The sequence below is a fragment of the Montipora foliosa genome, unplaced genomic scaffold, assembly GCF_036669935.1.
Source record: "Montipora foliosa isolate CH-2021 unplaced genomic scaffold, ASM3666993v2 scaffold_433, whole genome shotgun sequence".
Classification (NCBI taxonomy): Eukaryota; Metazoa; Cnidaria; class Anthozoa; order Scleractinia; family Acroporidae; genus Montipora; species Montipora foliosa.
This window is the reverse complement of record NW_027179738.1, coordinates 170,001-197,500: the sequence shown is the minus strand read 5'-3', so window position 1 is coordinate 197,500 and position 27,500 is coordinate 170,001. Positions and strand designations below refer to the sequence as shown.

The 27,500-nt window shown below is 38.4% G+C and overlaps 1 protein-coding gene across 1 annotated transcript in view; it reads left to right on the top strand.

Annotated features, from left to right (window-relative positions):
* LOC137988888 (stimulated by retinoic acid gene 6 protein-like) overlaps positions 1-27,500 on the top strand; it is a 158,246-nt gene that overhangs the window by 85,408 nt on the left and 45,338 nt on the right. The window contains exons 10-13 of the mRNA XM_068834835.1: positions 5,169-5,230; positions 6,921-7,011; positions 8,642-8,717; positions 25,609-25,684. Coding sequence (XP_068690936.1) covers positions 5,169-5,230; positions 6,921-7,011; positions 8,642-8,717; positions 25,609-25,684 — 305 coding nt within the window. The remainder of the gene's footprint in view (positions 1-5,168; positions 5,231-6,920; positions 7,012-8,641; positions 8,718-25,608; positions 25,685-27,500) is intronic.

Below are 27,500 nucleotides of genomic sequence, written 5' to 3'. Positions count from 1 at the left end.
GTTCATCTAAAGATGTTATTGCAATGTCCCGTTTTGCGATGAGCGTCGCAATGTTCTCTACTTTAGGTGGCGTGCCTATCAGGAAAAACTAAGTACTTAATTATTTAGTGTTAAAACGTAACTCTACTATAAGTTCTTCATTCTTGAACTTGATCTCGCTTCATGCCTTCGTTAAATTCGTAGTATCAATGGAATTTTACCTTCTGTCCCGGTAAATGTATTTATTCAGATTTCGTTTGAAGCAGGCTTTTACCGGTATCTGGATTCTCTTTGACCTTCTCTTTGTAACAAGAAGTTTCCTCGTCGTCTGATAGTCCACGGCAACGCCAAACTGTCAATCTGTCCACAAGGTCCCCTGTTCACGGTCCACCAAGCCAACATTTGCGAAGAATGTTTGACTGTTTTGAACTTGTATTAGACCAAAAAGCTTGGGAAATCGGAGGAATTTTTTTTGTACTCTTGCTTTATATAAGAGTATAGAGTCAAACTGGAAAAAAGCAAAATGCAATAACTTTTAGGCTCTGTTGCCGTAATGTCCTTGAACTAATGCAAATTGGAAAATTGTTTAATTTCACTTACAATTCTGTATTCCTTACCCGAGTAAGGCTTGTATTTTTGTTTTGTTTATACCTCAAGTCCAAAAACGAAATAGACTCATCCCCTGTTTCGAAACATGTGTTCACTTTTATACAGACATGCCCCTAAGGACGTTACGTAATTACACTGGGACTTGAATAATTTCGTGCAAAACAAAAATAATAATAAAACAGCAAAAGGAATTAAAAAGATTGTTATTCAAAAAAATATCAAACATGAAGACTATAAAAAAACTTTATTCAATAACAAACAAATGTATCATACAATGAAAACCATTCTAAGCAATAATCATCAATCATCAACTCGAAAGCTATGATCTAAATAAAGTGTCATTGTCATGCTTCGATGACAAACGATTTTCATTAGACAATGGAATAAAATCATATGCTTACGGACATTATAAATCAACACACTAAAACAATCTGAATGATAAAGTTGACTTATAAAGTTTACTCACAAAGTTTACTCATAAAGTTTACTTATAAAGTTTACTTATGAAGTTTACTCACAAAGTTTACTCATAAAGTTTACTTATAAAGTTTAGTTATAAAGTTTACTCACAAATTTTACTCATAAAGTTTCCTCATAAAGTTTACTCATAAAGTTTCTCACAAAGTTTTTCATTCAGTTTACTTATAAAGTTTACTCATAAAGTTTACTTGTAAAGTTTACTCATAAAGTTTGCTTATAAAGTTTATCGACAAAAAAGTGATTTGTAAGAAACATTTTTCAATTTTGTGTATAAATTTTGTTTCTGTATTTGATTTTGCGGTGGTATTTGCTGATAATTCCAGCATCATTTTGTTACACAAAATACAAACCCATGCTAAATTTATCTGCTGTAGTTTTATTCGGTTTTACAATGGTGCTTTTCATTATTCCCAAATTTGAATTTAGTTAATAAAAAATTGATGGGGTATTGAAGCACGGTTTTAATATTTTAGGTTGTATTTTGTTGTGGATATGTGTAGTGGTATTAAACAATGATATTTTGTAAGTTGAAATTAAAAAAAAAACATATAGAATTTATAATTGTAAAATTGAAAAAAATTAACAAACTGGTTGTTTTGAATAGCACACATATTAATTAAAACACTTGTGTTTTAATTAATATGTTTGCTATTTCAAAACAACCATTAAACAACATGGCTAAAACCTAGCAAAATTTATTAAAACAGTATTTTTTATTAGAATAAAATGTTAAAACATGTTCCGATACCCCCATCTACTATACTACTAAGAACTTTTGCCCTTCAAGCAACTTGCAGTTGTCGCGAGTTGTTCCTTGTTTCCTCAGTCGGTGGCATGTAAATTTTGATCCAGTTAACCATATATAAAGAGGGTAAATTAAAAACAGCCACCTCATTCTGAGATAATCAGCTAGCTGAAACACGAGATCGTTACGCGTACAACAAAGAATTACACAATGAGACTTTATCCCTGTATCGAGTGCGGAAATGAAGTTCGACCACGCCAGCAAGCCGTTCAGTGCGATGATTGCGGCTTTTGGCAGCATCGTATCTTGCGGGACTGGTATCGACCAAGCCACCTACCGTTTGGCACTAATCAGAGCAAGACGTCCCCACGTGTAATAAGTATTTTATTATTTATTTATTTTTATAGCGAACTTGCCTTAAGTTGGTATTTGAATTTCTTTTCAAGGGGCGGGTGTTACTTGGGTAACCCACACGTTCTCGTGTGTAATTAGGGTTGTTAGCAATCAATATGTTTGCGTGTCTGAATTTACCGCAACGTCAAACTCTTGCTTAGCAACCATGCGATGATTATTGAGCAAGTGCTGTAATCAAGATGGCGGCGTTCCAATCGCTAGTGATGTGCACATTCTTTCAAATCAGAATGCTTCAACATATAAAACAACAACAGTAAGAATCATACTGTAACTGATATTACTAGTTTTTTTCATTTTCATGTTTTACCTTAGGATTACTATCTCCGTTATATCAAACGACCGCGAAACGAGCAACCTACTTTCACAGTTTTACATTTCACTCTAACTAGTTTTTAACATTTTCCGAATCTTTTTGAGCATCATGAAGTTTCGGGCGGCATAACTCAAGATATCGTGCGACATGACTATAAATGTTGGGCAACATGACTCGATATAACTTCGGTCGAGATGACTTTCGGGCGACTTGACCGTAAACCATCTAAACTGACGGAGCGAGTGGTGGCTAATCAGATTAAAAGTCACATGATTAAAAATAATCTCTTCCCTCAACTTCAACCTCTAGTCATGAATATGAGCAAGAGACATGCATCACTCTTACTATTATTGAATTTGAGCGCCGCCTTTGACAGCGTTGACGACAGGATTTTTCTAAATACGCTTCGGATTAAACTCGGTGTTTGTGTTACTGCTCTTTCCTGGGGCAAGTCGTATCTGGAAGGGAGATCCCAAGGAAACTGCATAAATGACACGCTTTCACAGCCATTTCATTTTAAATGGAGTGTTCTTCAAAGTTCATGCCTTGGCCACTTTTGTTTACCATCTACACATGTAATTTTCTCTATTCTGGAGTCCCATTTACCGACTTCACATCCTTACGCGGACGACACGCAATTATATATGTATTTAGTCCTAAGCTTAGCGCTGGTGAAGCGGCTGCTGTTACCGCCGCTCAAAACTGCATTCGATACATCCGGCAGTGGATGTGTGAGAAGAAACTTATGCTTAATGATGATAAGATCGAATTCTTGCTGGTCGGATCGCGAAAGGAGCTAGCAAAAGTGTCAATTGATGAATGTAAATATTACTAGGTCATGCAAAAATGCATTTTGTTGGGGCTTTCTGCGGGTATCGGAAAGCATTGTGTTTTGGGTCACTTGGTATTAGTCTTTATTTGGAGTTGTTTTGCTTTCTGTCTTTTGTTTCTCTTGTTTTACGCAATTTCTGCTCCGGTAGCTGCAGAAGCTGCCATTTTGTTATCTTTATATGATCAGATATATCAGGAAATACTTTTCTAGAAGCAGCACTGAGACACTCAGAGTTCATGCGTTGATTAGCAGAATCGACTACTGCAATAGTTCACTTTATGGGTCGCCAAAATATCAAGTGTTAAAACTGCAGTGTGTTTTAAATGCTTCCACTCGATTGGTTTATTGCGCCCCAGAATCTTGCCCCGTCGCGCCTCTGCTTCGTGAAGTACATTGGCTGCCTGTCTGCTACCGTTTCGAATTTTTAACAATTGTTATGCGAGAGCGCACTGGATACGGAAGTGATAAATAACCAACGAGGCGCGTAGCTCCAAATTAGTTATAATCATTTTAAATCCAGCAAGCCCTGGTGCTCCCAGAGCTAGTATTGTCGACTAAAGCTTTTGGCTATGGCTTTTGTGGGCCATTTTTTCTCAGATCTGCAAAAATGTTTTTATCTCGCTTTATTGTTGACGCGTTCCTTGACCATATTAGGTACAGCAGGTATATGAATTGATAGCCTGTGTCCGGCGAGCCAATGAAAATGCTGGAAATCTGATATCCGTAGTTCAGTTTTTAATAAAAAAGAAGTATTACTTCTTACATTTACCGTTGCATGGTACTCACCTTATTCTAAAATGGCCACTATTTTAGCATTCTTTTGTTTGCTTGCAAATTAGCCCTCGTTGCCTCGTTCTTAAACTTAAAATTCAAAAGAATATTTAACCTTGAACGAGGCAACAAGGTCTAATTTGCAAGCTAACAAAAGAATTTTAAAATGGTGGCCATTTTGGAATAAGGTGTATGGAACCTGATTATTTGCGCATTATGATAAATAGTCTACCTCCGTCAAAGTATGACTTACGGCGCAATCATAACCGTGGAAGAAAGAACCAAGAAGACTACGGGGGACATATCATTTATTTGTGCTGCTCCTAGACTTTGGAATCTTCTTTCATCTGATCTGAGGTGTATTTTCATTCTGAACATTTTTGAAAGTAGACTTAAAACGTTTTTATTTAATGAGGCATTTAATTAGGGATTTCCGAATTGTAATTTATTTCTTCTCTTATCCTAGCAATGTATATAAGGAATTTAGGATTTTAAATTTTAAGACTTAGTATCAAGTCTTTATATGTAAGGGGCATTTAAATATTTATATAGAAACTGCGCGGTATAAAATTATATAAATTATTATTGTTTCTTATTAGCATTAAGCTTATTACGCAATAATCACCTAATTGTTTTTTTTTCTTTTTTTCAAAATGGCCGCAAGCCGTTTTGTGGATATGACAGACGCAGAAATTACTTGTTTTAAAGAAAATGCATAATAACTTTTCAAATAATCACCTATGTAATTATACTAAAACAATTATTCACCTCACGCTCGGTGAGTATCGGCATTGGCGAATCTAGGGGAAGGGTGCAGGAGATGCGCACCCCCTCCCACCCTAAAAAATACCAGTCAGTTACGTCATTTGTTAGGGCTGCATCCCCTTCTAAGAATCATCCTGGATCCACCACTGATCGACTTCGTTTTTATTCACCGATATTCACCTCGTTTTCGGTGAAGCATTGTTAAATGTTGCTATCATGAATACCTTCTATCAGCAATCTGTGTTTGTTTTGCATTTAAGATTTCGAATTCTCCACCCAGCTAATTTCAAGTGTGATGGTCGCAATGATGACCGTCGTTCAGGTAAGTAATTGAGTTGAAAGAAAAGCAGTATAGACAGTAATGAGAGAATTTTTTAGATCGACGGTCAGCAAGCTAGTTTTCAGAATCGCACAGAATAAGCCTCAGAGTGTTTAAGAAATTGTAGACCAATTTCGTTATTAAATAATGATTGCCCTTGGCCTAGAGAAAATCTTACCCGTGATCATTAACTCTAGTCAGTCCGGGTATGTACAGGGAAGGTGCACTATATGATAACTGAAAGTATAAAAATATCAAAGGATCTGATGAAAAAAAACCTTCCAGGAATTCCATTTCAAGACTTGGAAAAGCCTTCGATTCTATTGAATGTAATTACATTCAGAAATGTTTAGAGGTCGAGTCTTTCATTTTGGTCCTCAACTTCGGCAATGGATCAAGGTCATGGATAATGTTATATCAAGTTGTGCTTTGAATAATTGCTATGCCACAAACCACTTCAGTCTCGGTGGATGCGTCAGACAAAATTGCCGTCTTTCGTCGTCCGGTACAAAAGACAGGTCACAGGTCACAAAGAAAAATAAAATTCCATTTTTACGAAATTAAACCCTCAGTGAAGAGTAGCAACATCAACTTGGGTCTCTGTAGGTTGTATTTTATTGTTTCATCTCCGAGTAAATTTTAGTCACAACTAAGATGCCACGACTGTTCTTTGGCATTCCCCAATTGGAGGGACTGGAAGGCCAGTACAAGGACCTGGAGCGAGGCTATGAGGGAAAGGTGGGGTGGGGGAAGGGCTGAAATAGGGGTTTTCTCGTGCGTTAAAAATGGCGGATGACGAAGATATCGTTGTGTTTGAGGTCAGCAAACAGCTCTTACTGTCACGCTGCTTGTAATTCAGATACCCTGATAAAGTAAAAAAGGCTCTCACCAAGTATCCAAGCAACAAGAGGAAATCCCTTTTCTAGGCCCCCTTCAAAGACTTGTTCCAGGCTGGGAGTGTAATTTCGTAATAACGGAGTTTTCTTTTTATTTGTGACCTGAGACATGTGCCCTGTGACTTGTGTCCTGAATACCGTAAACTCTCTAATGAGACCCCTTCTCTAAGCCTCTGTAATACATCCCTCCTCTTGTTAAGCAGTTAAAAACTATGTCACCTCCGTTAATCGACCTTGCAGTTTTTCTCCTTCTATCTTGTTTTGTTTTCTTATTTATATTTTGTGTATTACATTGTATTTCGCCTTTAATTGTTGTCATTGAAGCCCTTTTTGATTGTTAAATAAAACAGTACATTTTACTTAAAAAACTAAAATTTAAAAAATAATAATAACTAAAAGTGAGTTTTAAGCCGACCCAAACTAGTCAACTAGGTTGTCGTCCTGTGTAAAATAGAGTGCACTGAGTATGGTAACAATTTGTGCTGCTCCGTTTTGTTGCATTTAGGACTAAGCTGGGTGTGTAGATGTTTTGTCCCCAAAATCCGTGAGACAGCGCACGTTGAGCCAGCTACGCCTCCACTACTCTTCTTTCATATCCATGTCCAGCTGGGTATATAATTCAACTAACGTGAAGTACAGTGCTCGAATCACAGCACCTAGCGAAATGCAGCGACAACTTGAGCTAACTTGGCTGAGATCAGCAGTGTCACTCGAACCCCTGGTTTGACTCTCTCTTGTTTGGGCAAAATAAAAAATATAAAAATAAAATAAACTCTTTTTACTTATTTCTTTCACAGCTTTCAATTGGGTTTGGAATCATATATGGTAGTTTGAGGAGATCTTTGTGTTCAAGTGCCACTTGCGATGATCGTGTCCGTATTGAGTATGGTAAGAAAAAGCCTTGTCCACTGTTTAGAGTGGTTGCATTTAATATCAAGTGTAGAAAATCGTCCAACCATGATTAATAGGAAATCTTAAGTCTTGAATGTTCTCAAAATTGCCCGCAAAAATGCAAGTCCAATTGGAAATGCTCCAGAACATCACGCGTATCTGTTAATTCCTTATTGTACGAGAAGGTCGAACGATTCTTTTTTTTTTTCTTTTTTGCATATGGTTCACTCAGAAAATTAGCATCATCTATCGATTCAAGAGTGACTATCAACGGGAGCCCATAACCAGGAGCCAGCAACTCCAATTCTGAATCTATGTGATAGCATTTCCACAGATCAAGCTATTTAAAAAAAAAGATTTGGCCTGCACGAGTGACCGTTCTCAATCCCATGGGTAACGAGTTCTCATGCAGGACTTGAGATTAGCTGGAAAGTTCTGGTTTCGCGGAAAGATCATTCTAAAAATAATTTGGTCTGTAATAACGCAGTTCGACAATTACAATAAAGTTGTATGCTCCTATAGTTATGGGCTCCTGCTAATAAGCTTATATATGTTTCAATGAAACAGACACGAACACACAAAAACAAAACACTCACACAGCTATGATGTTTAATTAAGATAACATATCTAGATTAGTTTAGCAAAAAGACGTTTTTCTATTTTAATCTATGAAAATGACAGTCAAAATCGGATACCAAAGTTAAAGAAAGTCTATACAAACAAGACTGCTGTAACACATCCATTTATGTCATTGGCTGTCCGGCTCCTCTAGCCCCTGTGGTTTTTCGGGGGAGCCAGTACCCTATTTTATTGTAATTGATTTTCCTACTTTCTCTATAAAATTTATGTAATTAGGGTACCAATAAAGGTTGTTGTTGTTGTTGTCTATTTTCTTTCGAGCATGCCACCCCTTGAGGTGCCAGCGTGGTTGCCATAACAAATTAATTGTCCTATAGCTTGTACTTTTTGTTTTCCTATCTCAGACCACGTGATGTCACTCTAGGCAACAGTTCCTTTCCATTCATACTGTTACGAAACAAACAAAAGGAAAATTCCCTTGGGAACACCATTTGGTCTGAAGTGGGAAAAGAAAAGAAAACATACAAGTAAAGAGGTCAATTAGGACTATGTGGAGTAGTATGTTAGTTAATTAGCCAGTATCAAACATACCATAATACTCTTTGTTTGTCCCTCCAAAATTTTTACGTAAGCATTGTTTTTATTTTCTCTTGGGACCAAGAGAAACTGGAAACAGCGCTTATGCAAAATCTCGGAGGCAGAAACAAAGAATTTTATTTTATTTTTGATACTGTCTAATTGCACTATATTCGCCCAATCACAATCGGCTGTATTTTAAGTGTGTCATGAAGAGCCATAAAACAAAGCGCTTAGCGCCCGTTGCATGTATTTGATTTGCATTGGGATTGTCTAACATCGAAAAATAAGTTTGACTGATGAATAAAAAATGTTACTGTTTGTTCATATAAAAGACCATTTTTGAATTGTACCGAGAGACCGTTAAGTTATCAAAAACTCCACGGAGGAATCCAGGTTGGAAAAAAAGAGAAGAAAAGGTAAATGAGATCAGGCTTTGTGCTTTAATAAATCCAATGTCCCTCAATTTCAGATAGTCTGCTGGCAGGAACTGCCCTCTCCGCAGTGATCTCAATTATGTCGCTGTTGCATTTTATGAAGTGCCATAGGTAAGTCATCAAAAGCAACCCCAAAGAAACCACCCAATCTCTACATATTTAGTGAGCAAAAACAAGAGCTTTGCGCGTCCCTTTTTAGTAAAATGATCTTCTCGCACTATTCGGAATGAATTGCTGGGTCAGGGTAATGGTTTCACAGATAGGCAAGTCTAATTTGAGTATCATGTTTCAAAACAACACTATGTCCATTAATTCCGAATTGAACGAATGGATCGTGCCGGCGATATTTCGTTAACCTTATGCTCTTAACAAAATTCTCCTGATAGACTATCGACAAAGTATTTAAATAAACAAAAACTGAGTTCAGTTATGGAGAACTTTCATTCAGCTGAAAAAAAAATCCCATCTAGGTTTTATTGTAATTTTTTCTAATCGTAACTACTGTTAATTAAGCTATTTTTGCTCTCAACTTACTTCTGGTGTCATGTGCGTGGTTAGCGTAGTAACGTCATTGTGACTCAAAATAGTACAATTTGTTTAAGTTCTTCTTTTTTTCCGGGAAACACCATGTCTTTTCCAAAGAAAATACTTATGCAGGATCTTAAAATATGTACAAATAAACAAATGAAAATAAAAGTCAAAATTCCACCGTTAACTACTCAAACAGAAACTTATACTAATGCTTCTTTGTAACTTGTTAGACTTGGTTTTCTCACAATGCCTTCTGATAATGAGTTCCAATCCCTTATTTGATTGTGGGAAATAAGAGAACATATATGATGTTCAGTTTTAGAAGGTGGTATTTAGTAAGCTCGAGAGTTTACATGTCTGCTTCCTCGCTGCAATGCTGTCAGTGACGGCATACCGTCATTCGAGATAAGACTGTTATGTAGTTTATACATCATTATGTACATAGACGCAGAACCGTTCTTCTTCCTTCAAGTGATTTCCATGCAAGTCTTTGCAGCATTCGCTGGCACGTGATGTCCTGTGGTAATCCCCAAGTACAAAACTCGCTGTGGGTTGCTGCACCATTTCGATTTTGTTGTTGTTTGACTTTTTATAGAGATCCCAAACTGTAGCTGCGTACTCCAGTATTGGTCTAACGAGGCCAGAGTAAGCTTGGGTGTTGATGTTATGTGAATTGACCTGTAGATTTCGTCTAAGGAAAGCAAGAGTGTTATTATTTTCCTTTCTTAGTAATAGCGGAGCTCCGCACGCCGAAGGCGCGCACGGAGCACCATGCTTAAGAAAATATAGTAACCCATCGATGCGAGAAATCTTGGTTTTAGCTATGACGTCATCATGCGACCATTCACGTATGCCAATGTGACTTAACCATGCCGCGGGCTCAAGTTTAGAGCTAATCGCCCCTTCACTTTTCGCGTGAAATTACATGAGGTAAACACAATTTCTAACTTACAGTGCGATTTACGATGATTCAGAACAGTGACTCTAGAAAGCAACGAAGCTACACCCGTTGAATTCAGAATACCGCTAATATCCCTAAACCAACGAAGCCGGTTTCTGGAAATAGCCAGATTTTAAAAGTATTTTAATAGAGGTATTCTTCAAATTCATGAAGCCCCATAAGGGACACATCAGTTTTATTTCGGTGCCACTTTTACTGTTACTTTTAGTGCCATGTTTAGTGCTACTTTTAGTTCTACTTTAAATGCAACTTTTAATGCGACTTTTAGTGCCACCTTTAGTGCTACTTTTAGTGCCACTTTTACTGCCACTTTTACACGTGCGGGCGGCAGGTAGCAAAAACAGGTCACAGGTCAGTGTTTTACCAATACAGAAGTATCCTAAATATTCATAAAAGCTAACCTTAGGCCTATAAACTTTTGTTTAGGCCTAATTAGGCCTAAGGTTAGCCTTTATGAATGTTTAGGTTACTTTCTCAAATAAAAAGTGGCACTAAAAGTAGCGCTAAAAGTAGCACTAAAAGTAACAGTAAAAGTGGCAGTAAAACAAAAATGATGTGTGTCCTCTTATGGGGCTCCGTAAAATTCAGTAAAAGGCTAACCATATCAAAATTATTGCTTACACCTAAATGCAGATCCGCGTTCAGCACGAAAACGATGTTACTCCATTAAGTAAATGCCGATCCTCTCAAATCTTTATCTGAAACTGGGCAAAAATTACATTTTGTAAAGCGTAATGACATGTCGCGTGGGGATTTGGTGAATGGCCATACTCGTGAAAATGGCTGCCTTAGTGAAGGGCTTTATATGGTTCGTATACGCAAACATAATTGGTTTTTTTTGGGACTGTTCTGAATGATTTTTCATGGAAAAACCTCTGCTAAGTTATGGGAAAAATATCAGGAAACAATTTCAAGCAATTCTAGAACGGCAGCTCGAAAACAACATCGAGTGATGAAGGCAAACGATTATTTTGAGCACATGTTTTTTAAATGCCACGAACCACTTCTTGGCCGACTCTTTTGCGTTCAAAATCCCGCTAGATCATCAAATTAACCTCGCATGTAAGCTAACTTCATATTTTAGACTTTAACACTCGTAAAGTTTGGTTAAAAAAGTTGTTGAACAATCAATTCATGTTTTTTGCCTATCGAAGTCCGAAGGGTAATTAATTATGCAAAACCCGTAATCTTGCCGATAAAATGGAGCTTAATTTCGTCCAAATGAGAGTTCCGGAGTTGAAAAGGTATTTACAAGCGAGAAGAATTGAATAAGAGTTGCGAGTAAGCGGCGCGATAAACTTTTGGATTTGTGGGGTAAAGCTCATGAACTTGCCATTGAAACCATCGATGAACAAGTGGATCAGAACGATATTTCTGCGAAGTTGGTAACGCACGACGGAACCATTCCCGATCCCTATTCGCCTGATTCGGACTGGACAACAAATTTTTCGCTGTTATCGAATTTCACCTGTGGCGACATGTACGCATATTTAATCGTAAAAGAGGGATATCACAGTTTAAAGGCTTACAAGTCATTGGAAGGATATAGATTACACTGGGACGGACGTGTGCAAAGCCTCTAAACCAACAAATCGCTTTTTTGCGGATGCCACCTCATAAAGTTTAGCGTGAAACCGACCGAACGAGAGAGAACTAAAATAGAGAATAAGCCAAGCTATATGATGGCCGGCTACTTATAAAGCAAAATGGTTCAGTTCATTCAGCTCACTATCCCTGTATAGGAGGGTAAGTATAACGTTGCGTTTAAATGCACAAGGAAGAACAAATAAGGAAGGACAGGTTTATTTCTATCTTATTGACACGATTCTTTACAGCCCAAAATGTTGTCATCTGTTTTTTTTTTTCTCATAATTCTAGTTCTGGCTGAATACTTGGTAAAAAGCTGTTTTACTCTTGTTTTATTAACACTTTAGTTTGTTATTTGGTTTTCCATTTTTGCTAAATCCCATTATTGTTGTTAAACAATCGGACAAAAAAAGAAAATGATCAATGTTCATATTATGGATTAAAATCCATTCCAGTTCTGATGGTACTTGTAGACATGTGGGGGCTGCTCTCATAAAACGGCCTTGAAGAAACTCTTCGAGAGAACAGTGTGGTTACATGTACTGGGTCAAAGTGTATGTGGAAAAAGAAAAAAAAAGAACACATGAAGCAGTGACACCTGTTGAAAACACAGATTTGACTAGGGCCACTATTGGGGGAAAAAAAAAGAAAGAAAGGTACATGTAAACCAAAAGCAACCATCTTTGATCCACGGCCAAGTTACATGGCACAAACAAGTCCCCCTCTTGAGTATCGAAGCCTTCTTTTAAAATGTACAGCAAGTGCAGTGGGTTTGCATGTTATGGCTGAGCCACATGCACAATTGGAGGAGGCAGTTGAAGGTCAAGAGAATCTGGATGTTCATTCTGATACACAGACACCCCAACATGAGCTCTACAGCGTTGACAATCTCTCACCATTACCTGAAGGAGCCACTTTGCAACAAATCAAGGATTCTTGTGTGGTTGTTAAAAGGAAACTCAGTTTTTCAGATGATGAAATAGTTATTGTTGAAAAAAAAAACAGATTACAAAGTAAATGTACAGATTGGTATAAGAAGGGGCGCATTTCTGCCTCAAAATGCAAAAGAGTTGCCGGTATTAAACCCACTACTTCTCCAACTAAGGCTTTAAAAGAAGTAATGGGCAACTCAGACATACCACAGACAAATGCTATGAGAGAGGGCCTAGAAAAAAGAAGAAGAAATTGCACAAGTTTTCATTTCAGAGATGAGCAAGCAAGGTTTCAGTGGTGTATGCTTGGAGGAGTGTGGTTTTTTCATTAGCAAGTCCCATGGTTATCTTGGAGCATCTCCTGACAGAATTATTCATTTACCCACCCAGAGTGACCCAGGAGTGTTAGAAATGAAATACATTAAAATACATTCAAGTTAAGCCCGGATAAACCCTTAAAGACGTGCTTGTTAAGCAATCAATCTGCACAGAAAGTGAATCCAATTTGATTCTCAACAAGAATCATAAATATTTCTACCAATCATGTCATCAGATGTTTAATTTTTACCACATACAAATGGGATTATTTTATGGCATAAGGCACAAGTAAGGAATTCTTCGTGCAGCACGTAACGTATAAGAAAACATCTGGAAACGAACCCTTTTAAAACTAACTGGGTTCTTTGAAGAAGTAATGCTCCCTGAGATAGTATTTCCCAGAGTTAAATCTGGTTTACCCCAAACAAAACTGTTTTTCTGGTTTTTGTAACTGTGTTTAACTGTACAATGGCATGTTAACTTGTTTGGCATAAGCTGATTAGCAGTTAAAGTGCACATTCGGTAGCCAGAAATAGTTCTGGTCAAGCTCAAAAAAGATATCAGCAACTGTCAAAATGCTACTTTTTATTCCATCAGGACACTATTTTAACAAGGATTTCATTAGGTTGCAAAGGGCAGCACACATTTTAACAGTTTGATCAGCCACTGAAGCCAGGGAGAACTGCAAAACACACTGAAGGATCTTTGAAACCTTTCAACCTTTGAATAGCCCTCTCGACATGTATCTTCACGGCTGCAATACGTCGCGTTTCCGTACATGCTTTTGTGGAAAGCTGCTTTCCTTTGGAGAAAGGAGGGATTTTCAGGGTGGCCCTTTTGTTTGTTACCAAATCTCTTATGTTAAAACCCTTGTCTTCCATGCAATCATCATTAGGTTCCAATTTGTCTATGAGGCCTGATTTAATTGTGATGTGTCTGTCTGAAACACCTCCTGACCACAGTCTTGAAACAAATGTGAAAGCGCCAGTGGGAGAAATTCCGACTAGAAGCTTAAAGGTGTTTTCAGCTTTTATAATTGCTCCAGGTAACGTTTTGTGCAGATAGGCTAGTGGTTTTTAAATTTTTTTATTTCTGTACATAAATTCATGAAGCAGTTCGAGAAGCCGCTGTGGGGATGGGGTAAGTGTTGTACATGAAATGACTGTACCCCATCGGGTGGAGTTAATTTGACCTCGGACCCAAGCTCCGTGACCTTTCACATGATCACCAGCCGTTAACTTCATCAGCTATCGTGGAATCGGAAGCAGAAAATCCTCATTTCCAGTCAAGTGCGTGGGGGTTTTTGACGACGAAACTTTCACCGAGGTTCGCAAATGATGTGGCTTTAGCTTTGCGTGAAAAAATCACGGCTGGGATGGATTTTCGAGTCGCAAACCGCCTCTGAGCTGACTACGGTCGAAATCTTAGTGTGCAACCTTGACTTCGTCTTAGAACATTGAAAACACGAAATTCCCGAAACGGTCAAATAAGCTCCAAAAGGCACAAGAATACACCAATGCTGAATGAACGATAAATTGAGCGTTTTTTAGGCTTCATAATCGACGGTATTGTATTTTCCATACAAAGTCTTATAACGCGTTTAAATTCTCAACGGCTGCCTGTAACGCAACACCGCTTTGCACTCAAAGGTCATCTTCCCACAAGTAATTAATTATTACACGCTCTCTGGTGACGCGACCTTGGGCTGCCTATGCCCGGATATTGCTTAATTATGTCATTTTCTTCGCTGCCTAACTAGTGAATTCCACGGTTAATTTCATCTGAAAAACCAACTTATCTCATGAATCACGAAGGGTTGAGTGTGCTATCGGTTTTTCCAGCGAAATTTACAGTCGAATTCACCAGCTAGGCAATTATTTTTTTTTGAATTGCAAGAGTTTTGAAAGAAAACAAGCAAATCCTCAGCAAGCGAATGGAAAAGGAAAGGAGCCATTTCAGAGTCAACTGTCAAAAGCCAGCGAATACGAATCACGCTAAAATTAGAAATCACAGACGTACTATAGCTCGTGATGTGACAGATCGTCTTTGTCGGTTCAAGGTCAAAGAAGGAGTTTTATTGATGTACTTTATTCCACTTTATCTCTGAGAACGAGATCGTTTACATTTTGATGTATGTCATTCAGACACACCAGCTTGGCTAGGAACCAGAATCGGGAAGAAAGGACAAACTTCAAACAAAAACAAATCTCCAACAAATTACCTGGCTGTACATGCTCTAAACAAACTTCTGAGACACAAGCTAGTGGTATTTCTCTTCACTTTTACGAAAACTCATTGTGATTCGTATTGCATGTTTACAACATAAGGGCAAAATTGTGTTGACACTGTCGAGGCACATCGAAAAAAAGGTTGTCAAACACAGTAAAAAAAAAATTATGTTCGCTCGCATTTAAAACCAAACAAACAAACAAATCAATTATTTCTTTATGTCCAAAAAGAGTACATATGATTGTTATTTAATTGCAGTTGTGAATAAAAATTCTAGTTTCATTGCTGAACAAAGAAAAAAAAAACAATGAAACAACCTTTTTTTTTTAAATATGCATCCACTTGAAATCAATCATCCGTAAAAATAAAGAAGTTAACGGTTTAGTGTCCAAGAAAGGAATTTGCGGAGTAACTTATTCCACCAAGCTCGAGCTCTTACTGGTTTACTGTTTTGTCGTTCCCCTTCTCTTTCTCTCTTCTTTCTTTTCTGCTCTTCTGTCATAGGCCGTCCAGGCATCGTGCAACCTTATCAGATTCAAAATTAAAAATCTTCTTAAAATAAGACATGCCAAAAATTTCAATAAGGCCGAGCAAAAAGCAGTGCTTTAAGTTTATATCCCTCCAATGCTTGACTTGAATAGCTATTTAATTAGGATAGTACGCGCACTCTCATTGGTTAATAGCTGTGTTTAGATGAGAGTATGGAAACACGGCTGTGACATCACACGAACTTTGATTGGTTGTGTTGTCAGACGCGCGTTTTGATTGGCTGGTAGGAAATATGAGCGTGTATCAATAAAATCTGTTTCAATCTAGAAATAAAAAAGACAGCATTTTCCTTCATTTGTCGAATTATCTTTGAGAAATGTTTTATAAAAGCAATAGAGGACTTTTTTCCGTGTTTCCATAGCCTCATCTAAAGAAAAGGGGGAGTTGGGAGAATTCTCGACAGTTATGCAAACCCTCGACTGGCTTTCGCGTTTGCATAACTGTCTCGAATTTTCCCAACTCCCCCTCGTGTTCAGATCAGGCTATGGAAACACGAAAAACGTCCTCTATTGCTTAAGTAGCCACCAGTATGTCCTGATCACAGCTATATTATGTCAAACCTGGATTGAAACCGGCGAAAAATGCAGGAAAATATTTTCCAAACTTTTTCTACCTGAACACGAAAAGCGTCGACTGTCAAGAACTCTTGTTCACGTAGTATGGCCGTGTAGCCTGGTCGAACCACAGAAAGCGCGCGGAAAAATAGGCCTAGTTTACGTTCAGGTGTCTGACCTGGACTGATCCTGTGATCCAATCAAAAACCAGTACCTGGTCAGCGGTTAACTTGCAAAAAAAAAAACAACAAAAACAGCTGACCTTGATGAGGTCTAACCTGAGCCCACGATATGGCCAAGTGATACTGGTCAGCGGATACCTTCTTCTGACAGGTGTCAATTGACAATAACATAGATACCCAATATCAAAGATTTAAGCTGTAAACAAACTAGCTTAAGTGTATGGCCTTCTCGATGAGCTCTAAACTTGAGCCCGTGTATGGTCACGTGATACTGGTCACATTGGCATTCATGGTGGGGTTGAAGTACGGTCCTACGGTGACTTAAATATGGTGCTCCGCGCGCACGCGCGCCCTCTGTAGGAGTTATTGTTTTCCATATTTCTCTCTCGTAAGGCAAAACAAAACAAAACGACACCACACATACTGTCACGTAGATTTTTTTTTTGTCACCAGTTTGCAGATAGTTTTAGCCACTCGTCTTGTTCGTTAGTGTGAGTGTTAACTACCTATTGTACGATTCCCTAGTGTATTTAACAATTATTCCCTGAGCGCGCGTTGGATATGAGATGATAGATAGCCAACGAGGTGCGTAGCGCCTGAGAGCGAGGCTTGTGAGTCTCATTAGCACATAAACAAAAGATTGTGGTTTTGGCCGCCATTTATGCATTCGGTCAATGTAGTCATCTAAAAAAAAACATATTTTGTCGTAATTTAAATAAATTAGTTTAACTATATATAGATGTAAAAAGTCGTGGGCGTTGGTTGGTTGTTGAAGTGGCGCAAGGTTTGTTGTCAAGAGGGAAGGCCAATGTTAGAGGAAAGTGGAGGGCAGAAACGCTCAAACAGTCAATGCTGAAAGGCTTTAGCAGACCCCAACCGTACATCAAGACAAAGCCCCTTTGTCTACGGTGGAGGAAAGAGCAAGGAGAATATTACTGTACGACTCTTTACTGAAAAGGAAAACGGAAAAGCTGAGCACCGGAGTTGAAAAAAGAGTAACAGGAAAAGGAAAGTCCGGGAAAGATAGAGGGCGCCGGCGCGCCGGAGAGCAGAAGCAGAAGCGGACCGAGAAGCAGATGGTTTAAAGCTGCATTGCTGGCTGAGGTTTGTTGGTTTGTGAGTTTGTCGGTTTGTTGGTTTGTTCGTTAGTTGCTTTTTGGAGTGAAAGCGAAGAACTGAACTGTTTAATCTTGTAAATATTCAAAGTAAAGTATTTAGTTTATTTGGTGTTGTCATTTAAATTTATATAAAGCATTAAGAAAATCTATGTAAGATTAGTTAATTTAGAGATAGTCACTGTAGTAACTGTTATACTTGTTGTTAACTTATATCTTTAATTAAAAGTCGTACGCGTTTTCTTAAAATTTATGCTTTCAAGACCCAGGGGATCGCGAATCGTCACACACAATTGCAGATAGTTACGACACTGGCGTAAGTGAGGTGAAGTAAAGCTGAACTCCGCAGGAAATCTAATGCGGGTCGAGCCAGATACAAATCTGTCCACTGAATCTAATTGATTTATACGTCGAACTTTTCGTGTGCCGAATCGAATGATTAGGTTCGGCACATGTAAAGTTCGGCGTTTGAACCAGGCCTAAATTAAAAAACGGTTTTTTTCAACTTTTGTACCAGAACAATAATTTTGCGAATTTTTGTACTTACGGTTATCTTTCTGAAAAGTCCTTGGTTTTTATTAGGATTTTTTAAAAGTGAAAAGCCTATTTACTCGGGTCCGTAGGGGCACGAGTTATAAAATACGTTTGATTTCAGTTTTATTTTTTTCATGTGTAGCAAAATGCACAATAGAAAAACGTGGCGGTGTTTGATTGGGCAATGCACAATAGAAAGCACGTGGCGGTGTTTTGATTGGGTAATGCACAATAGAAGCCACGTGGCGCTGTTTACATTAGTTATTTAAAGCAAACCACGTAATCCAAGATCATGAAGAGTACTGTAATGCGTTGTTTCGGATTTATTTAGTGAAGATGGACGTTGCGTTGGCTTAATCGATTTCTTCTTGGGGCGCGCAAAACACATACAAAGAAAGGCATAGGCTTTTCGCGGTAGACCCACACTAAAAGATGTCAAGCGTCAGCTTTGAAACGAGTCGTACCGCGGACTGAATGAAACAAGAATATACTCGAATGTAACTGAAATGGACGCAACTATTGAAAGTGATACAAGTCAAAATACAAATTCTTTAATGAGCAGCGGGTACCTTATTGAGAACTACTTTGAAGATGACAGCGACAAAGAAAATAACTCCAAAAACAAATGGACGTCATATTGGAATCTTCTGAAGACAAAGTAAAAACATTAACACAGCGAACAAATGGCCTCACGCTTGTACCATTTTCACCGCGAACAAACAGCCTCCCGCTCTGTGTACCATTGACTACGGAGATAAGTTTTTTGTCTATTGCGTGTTTTTGTTTGTTATTGTTAAACAGTTTGTTTCTTGTAGTGGTCTAGCTTCTATCCTAGCCATATTAGCGATCGTGTTCACTGCCATCTTGTGTATATAGTTCTGTTCTAGTTTTACAAGATTTGATGTCATCAGTGGAGACTGTGATCAGCTCTTTAGAAAATAAATGTGATGTAGTTTGAAAGGATGTACAGTTATTTGATTCTCAATGGTAATAAAGACTTGATTCCAAAGGAGAAATACAGGTCTCGATAAGCACAAGTGTGTTTACTTTAGGTGTGATTTGCGTGTGCATTGACGTAGACGTGCCCGAGAACCGAGCACAATTACAGAGAAAAGGCTGAGACGTCTATTTTATAACAGCACAAAAAGGAGGAAACTTGCTGGAACGTATTTGGTTAACAATCTACCGAGGTCATCCACATTTCATCGTATTACTAGCCAAGGAGATCACTTGCTCGTAAACACAACTATTAGGAGCTACCTCAGGTATGCGTTTAAATGTAAGCACGTGGTATGTAACAATTTTCCAAAAGCGTGGATGAACAGGTAAATGCAAAATGATGTTTGAAACATCGAAGCATGTTCCTTAAACTTAAAAGTGTGTTTGTATTTTTAAAAATATTAGCAACACTTGTGCTATCCAGACCATTTGGAAAATGAAAGTTAAACTTACCACAGAAATAAGGAATACCCGGTACGATTTGTAAAAGAATGTTGTTGTTTTGTTTTCTCCAGAAACGGAACGTATTTAGTTTGAATTCAGGGTGAACTATTTACATAGTGAGATAGAGTGACCAATCAAAACAGAGTTTGTAATTGGAAATCTAAACATCTTCGAGATAAAAAAACAAACTTGTGAACACGTAAACCTGAAATAGTGCAAATCATAATGCTGACAAACCCAAAAGCGCAGGAAATGGATCATGCATAGGACGTTTTGGATATGTGAATGATTTTGGGTTAGATTAAAGGATATATTGTTAAATTTCCAAGTTATCCCTTTTCGTGTTAATTAGTAATGCAAACAAGTCTCAGTAATAAATTGGATTAACGAGGCACCAGTGATTGTAAAGCTAGTAATTGCCATGGTTCGTATGTAACACATGTAATCATGAGAAGATTCACGGAAAACGGAATTTGAAATGTTATGCAGGGGTAAGTATTTGAAGGTATTTGTAGTCTTTATGTTTCGAAGTATTGTGCACATAAACGAGTATCTGTTCTTCTCTTTACATGAGATTTTACTGCCCTATCAGTAAAATACGGTTAATGGAACGTGACCGTACTAAAAGGGCTATTCATGTCGCGATAGTTATCTTCGCGTTCTTTATAGGCAGCCGTTCAAGGTCATACAATCAACGGTTTTCTTGTAATTAAAACGAGGACATAAAGACTTTGTTCCTAGATCTCAGATTATAACGTACACCTGCATTTGCCAAATCTGTTAAAGCCTCATTCATTAGCGAGCACGGTGTAATGCTTACCTGCTACATGGTAGAACCTGTGCAACTGGCTATTTTAATAGACAGGCTCTAGCTGTAAAAGCCTCAGCTAGTCGTCCAAGGTTCACTTGGCAGTTTGTCTTCTGTAGTAAATCAACTAGCTGTTTGCAATTTGTCAAAGTTCTCCACCTCCCTCCCTCTCTCCTTTTGGACATGGGTTGGATATATCGCTTTGCCGTCATTAAAATTGGGTCGCTCCTGCGTGGTGTGGTTAAGTCTGCGCAGCGACGTCCCCCAAGCTTGTAGGCTCGTTGCCTTTGTACATTGCTCACTAGCCGATACTCTTGTCCGATCCAGCACTTCCTGTTTACCACCCAGCTCGTAGTGCTGGAGAGATAAGTGAGGTTATTCTTTGTCACGCAATCTGTAAGTCGCATAGGCTAACCAGCCGTAAGGCAGTGTTAGAGAGTCAGGGGCACCCAGCGACCAATTTGTTGTAAAATGTATTATTATACCCCAGTTACTGAAAATAATTGTTATTAAGGCATTTCCAGGTGTTTTTCAGTGTTGCTGGGAAAACATTATCTGTTCCTTTTTCCCAGCAAGACACACAAGAAATTTCCCAGCCAGCTAGATAAAATTGGTTGGTTTCCCAGCCAGCTGATCAAATTTATTTCCCAGCCAGGAATTCCGCGCTCTTTCAAATCCCTCGATCCAAAACGACCGAACAAAAGCGCAAGCGCAAGCGCAAGCGCAATTACTCTGACCAGCCGTCGTATGTTTGTGACTATTCTCTGGGAGAGGGAAGGGGTTCTTTCTTTTTTTTTTTTTTAATTCGTCCTCAGTCTTCAGAGTTTCTACAGCCAGCTCGGGTTGAAATGCTAGAAAAAGTCAGTAATTCCCAGGAAAAACATCTATCAATAACAAAATTTCCCAGCCAGCTCATCGAAACACCTGTATTTTTGCCAGCCAGCAAGATTCCTCTGGGGAACAGATAATATGAGGAACAGATTCGTTGGGTGCCCCTGAGAGAGTTTGCGTTCACATTTCTATCTTTATTTCTCGAGAGTTTCAATACATGAAGCGAAATAACAAATGACCCACACTACAGTATTCTATCTTTTCTCCTGCCCTACCATTAATATTCCGGAAACGAAACACAATATTTTTGACACCGACTCCGTTTACGTACAGAGGTTATTTTTTCATTAGACAAGAGGTTTGGAAATAGAATTCAAATAAAAAATATTTCTCTTTGAAACGTTCAGTTTGTAAGTCGCTTTAATACTGCATTCGCTATCAAGCGCGGTGCGAGTCAACAATTAAAACAAGTGATTTTAAGAGAAGATGGGAGAGAGAGAAGAAAAAAAAAAGTTATTTACCAGCAAAGGGTCGGTCCGTATAGCAAAAAAAATATGATATCGGTCTTGAAAAAGCTGCAACTTCAAGGCCTCGGCCACAGTTTTTCTCTATACGAGCCTCCCAGCTGGCAAATAACATATTTATTTTGACAATTGGGTGCATGCTACTGTGATTATTTAAATTACAACAAAAGGTATATTTTAAATATTTGATTCTCGTGCTATGAATTCATTAGGCATGGGCATCCTCAAGGAACTTGCGTTCTTCTGAAAGTATTTTCAAGAGTTGAGATATAGTGCACATCTTCACGTGTCGCACACGTGACAAAGTGTTTTTTTACGTGCATCACCGCACGAAAGTTTGGTCATCTTTGAAAGATGTTTATACATCTCACCTTCGCTTCTCTTTCATTTTTTTCTGCAAAAGATGTTTCGATGAATCATTTCGTTTCATCTTAAACCGTTCAATTAGCGTTTGCTTTCTCAAACACTGAGCAAGAATAACCATCGATCAGTAAAAAAAACAATGTGTTTTTCTCAAATTTTACCTCGTGTCCAGTGGTCATTGTCACTACCTATAATGAAGATAATCTGGGTCCGGGTATTCACTACATACACAGTCGAACATCATGAGAATCGCAATGTAAGGCCGATGTAAGAAGGACAGACTTCTCTCTTTTCTTTTCTTTAGTGCTAAATTAACGATACACCACTGTACGTTTGCAGGCCCGAGTATAGGCTACTTGTAGCCTCTTGTTTATAAACTTAAAATGAGATATTCTAAGCCACATTGCCATCAAGTACAAAAAAGTTAATTAGTTTCATAGGTCTTTGAGGACCCATGTTTTCAACCGAACGCAAATGAGATAAATAACCCGGGAGCTCCGCTTTCATGCTTGGCTTGATCTATTTATTATTATTTATATGGACGTTCCAGCTCATGTTAGAAAAAACACTGTGTAACACTAAGGTACTGGGAGTAATGTATCGTACGCAGGGTTTGACCACGAAAGATGTAATCTTGCATGTATGCCGCTTACGACCAATGTGGAGGTCTTCGCATTTGCCAGTATTAAATTCCATATTCCAGGCTTTATCTCATTCAGCAAGTTTGTCAAGATCACTTTGAAAAACTTCATAGTCCAGATCAGTATGAATAGATAGGAATGCTATGGTATCATCAACAAATAATCTTGTGCTTGGCAATATATTCTCAGGAAGATCATTTATGTCAAACAAAAAATGACCACAGAGCCTTGCGGTACTCCAGATAATACCTCTACCTCTCTGGAAGAAACACCATTCAGCACAACTTGCTGTTTCCGCTTGGTTAGGAATGATTGGATCCAATTGAGAGTATTCGTACATATTCCATATCCCTTTGTTTTGGTAATATGATGACGTGACAGACTTTATCGAAAGCTTTCCTAAAGTCCATAACTAGGATGTCAGTTTGTAAAACATCATAGATGCTATTTATAATATCACGAGTAAAGCCAAGTAATTGGGTCTCATATGAACCTTTGTCCCTGAATCCATGCTGTAATGGATACGGTATACGGTGATTCTTCGCATGCTTTACAATAAAGCAATAGAGCTCCATCAACTTACAGGTGAGATTGGCCGGTAGTTACTCGGGTCGTGTCCGGAACCTTTCTTGAAAACTGGTATGATGTTGGCACTTTTCTAGTCGCTTGGTATCTCACTTGTATCGTATGACTTCTTAAATACAATAGTAAGTATGCTAGACACTAAATAACTTCGTTATTTCAAGACTCTCGTTTTGATACCTTCAAGGCCAGGAGATTTAATTTGGGTCAAAGCCCAATTGGAATTATGTTAACTGTCAATTAATTGTTGAGTTTATTCTAAACGTAAAAATCCAAACTTTGTGATTATTTTGGCACCGTCCCCATCAAGTTCTGCAATTTGAGCAAGTAGCACATTTGGATGGAGGGGCGTTTCCTTTTCCACTCCATTAATTTTCAGCGGCACATAATCCTGAAGTTCGAAAATCTTCTTTTTCTTCATCCCTTTCTGGTGTATGATAACTGAAGAAGGCATACTGATGGATGCCTACAAATATAACGCTTATAAGCAGTTTTAAGTCTAAGCACATATTTCAAATAGTGTTGATAAACAGTATTTAAGTCTTAGCGCCCATTTTAAAACGGTTAGCTTTCAATAACTGTGATTTAGCGTTAATCTGCAGTCCGCGGTCTGCAGACACCATTCTCCTTCAATGTCTGGCTCATCCACTTTTTCAAATTATTGACCATTCTCCTGCTCTGTATTTGATGTAGCTGTGACTTGTCCATTCATTAATTTGTGGCTTTTTAATTTCTTTTCTCGGAGAGATTCCGAAAACCACCTCACACGGCATTTTGAATGTTCTGTGAATGGTTATGTTCTTTTTACAAGTGGTTTCTCCAAGGTGATTACACCAGTGGTTTGGTGACGAGTTCTTTTCTTTGATTAAACTGCAAAGGTTATCTTTTGTTGTTCTATTTTCCCGTCCCACCATCCTTTTTTCACAGTGCGAACCTTGTATTTGCGGCGAAAATCGGTTTGTTATCATGACTAGAAATGATGCCAGTCCTAGTGTATTTCGCATAGAGACGTAAATAAACTTTGTACAATAATTGACGATTTGTTCTTCAGAATCAGGTGCCCACCTCTTGCGAAAAAATGTTTGCTTTTGTTGCACTGTGCTGGAGACTCATTCTTCTTCAGATAAATTTAGCTACCGTTCATAAAGTTCCATGGGCGGCCATTTAACTGTGTGGATGAACTGATTTTCACGTTATGTCAATTGCTGAGTTCGGAAGCCATTTTTTTGCAGCTTTTTTTAACACGTACGAACACAGAGCCCCCCCCCCCCCCCCCACCCCACCAATCATCCTTAATGACCCAAACGCTAGCAAAATATTTCAAAACTCCCTATTTTTCAATTTGAGTCGTTGTAAAATCTTATACTTAACTTTGAACCCTAAAATGTGGGAACTTAGGATGTAAGGCAATTCTTTTTACTCATTGTCTGGATAAAATGTGATATCTGTCTAAATTATCATTAACCATTTCACATGTATCACCAAAAATATATGTTGCATAACCTGTACCTCACACGTAACATTAACCCTTTCACCGCCAAAAATGCAAATTGACACTTATAGATTTTACTCTGTCTAACGCCAGACGATTTTACTCGTCAATGGGGGAGCCCTCGGCAGTGAAAGGGTTAAATTAAGGCCCAAAATATGCGACATCTCCCTGTTTTCGATTGGAACTTGGAGACAGCCCAGTACAAAAAAGAAGTAACGTACGATTATCACCTGCTAAGCCACTTCAGGCAAAACCGGACTGTCTTCTGTGTCTCCATCCAACAACACAATTTGGGAGCAGAACAACTCATCTTTCACTGGTCGGTTCTCTTATCCCCATGGAACCTTGAATAAACTGTTCTCGTTCTACTAAATATTTATTTCGTTTTCACTTTATCATGTTTCTACTGTTACCATTGCTCCACGTTTCAAATAACAAAAAGTCTGTGAAATCAAAGTTTCCAAATAACTGCCTTCCTCGGATTCTCTCTGACAAAGGGCTAAAATTTGAAGCGTCATCCAGTTGCAATGATCTTCCTTTTTCATTTAATTTTGGCAGTTCGTTTCCGAAGTCGAAAGTTTCAATTAAATGAAAGCCGGAGAAAGTTCCTCAGATACGGAACACTACAGCTTCTTCAGGACCTCAAGGTTGATATGTTGTATACCTTTACATGTCTAACAACATCCCCCTCCCCCCCCCCGCCCCCCACCCCTCTACCCTTTTCCGTTTCCAGGTGCTGTCATTATGGACCCTTACGGCAAAATAGATTCGCATTAATCCTCCATTGATCTAACCCACGCTCTCGATGCTTTTCCCTTGTTTTTAGGGATCATGTTCTTCAGCTGTATCGCGGCAAAAGAACTTTTTCACAAAACGTTACTGTTTCACCTGCTGATGCATTGGTAAGTATTTTGACTCATGTTAAAGGATTCTCATAAAATTCAAGAGCTCAATATCGTATCATTTCAATCAAACCCGCAACCAGCGCATAGATAAATAGATCAGTGAACTAAACAGAGGAACAGAGCCCTGGCTCTTCCTGGTCATGATAAATGACATCAATGTCAATGGCGTCAACCTTTGGAAGTACGTCGATGACACATCGATGGCCGAGACAGTCCATAAGGGCCAACCAAGTGGAATCCAAGTTGCTGTAGACGAACTAGTTAGGCAAGCCGAGACAGATAAGTTCCAATTGAATGAGACCAAATGTAAAGAGTTGCAGATAAGTTTCTCAAGATCTGCAGATTCTTTTGAAGCAGTTACTATCAATAACAAACCAATAGAGGTTGTAACCAGCGTAAAACTTCTTGGTCTCACAATTTCAAACAATCTTAAGTGGAACGCTCACATAGAGAATGTTATCAAAAAAGGAGCCTCCAGGCTTTATCAGTTAAGACAACTTAAGCGTGCAAAAGGAGATCCTGCGCAGCTAGTTTGTTTTTATACTACGTGTATCCGGCCCCTGTCTGAATATGCTTGCCAAGTTTTCCACAATGGTCTACCTAAGTATCTCTCGGAAGAGCTAGAGAACATTCAGCGTCGTGCACTTAGAATAATTTTCCCAGATTTAGGCTACCAAGAAGCTCTTAAAGAGTGCAATATTGCCACCCTCTACCAACGGCGCCAATTGCTGACGGAGCGCCTGTTCAATGAAATCAAAGACAACAGCTGCCACAAATTACATGGCCTTTTGCCGTCACGTTACCTTAGTACTGTAGCCTTAAGGAGAAAGCGCGCTTTTAACGTACCTTTTTGCAGAACAAATAGACTAAAGAATAGTTTTATCATGTACAACGCGGCTATTTCTTAAAAATTCTTCACGTATAATGTATATAATAGTTTTCATAAATAGTCTTTTAGTATTTTTAGCTTTTTTTATTTAGTTTTTCATCTTTTTTGTATTTAGTATCAAGTAAACATTTGTACAGGTCCGAAATCCAGCCTTTTGGCTGCAATGGATTTTTAATAAAGCTATCTATCTAATGTTTAAAATAAAGATGCACATGTCCCAGGTCATTATTTATAATTTCCTCTTATGCCTAATTAATCTACGATTGAATATAAATAAGTTTTAACAAATTACATACAGATAGGAGGTATAATAAATACAGCTACTAGAACTGAGGATAAGAAACCATTTTTTTTTTATGCAAAAGATGGTGCACCGTCAACGAAACAATTGAAGCAGTCATTCAGAAGCCTGGAATGGTTCAGGCTTTAATTTCGTACTGAAGGTGTTTTTCATGTTTAGGGAAAATACTCGCTCGCCCAATCACAGTCACACATCCTTGGTGTGATTGGACGAGTGAGACAATGCAGTCATGTCGGTACCCAAGGGGATTAAAAAAATGTGTCGTTACGAAGTTCAACCGTCGTCCAACAAAGGTGACAAACCCACCTTCCGAAAATGCTGTTGGTTCCAATCAAGTGGACAAAATACCGCCTGAGATCACTCTCGGCTGCTATTGCCTTGTTGGTGGGTTAAAATGATAGTTTAATCTTTGGCAATTGAATCCGATGTCGAATTGTAATCCTGGGAACATTTTACCCAGGAATATTTGACTCTATTTGGTAGGCTCCTAAGAATTTAGTGTGCAGCCTTGGGATTGTATTATAATCGTGGACAACCCAGGAGTTTAAAACTGCTCAAATCACGTCCAATCTGAAAAAGAAAAAAGAAACACAGGAAGGAAGCGACCCACAATGACAAATGAA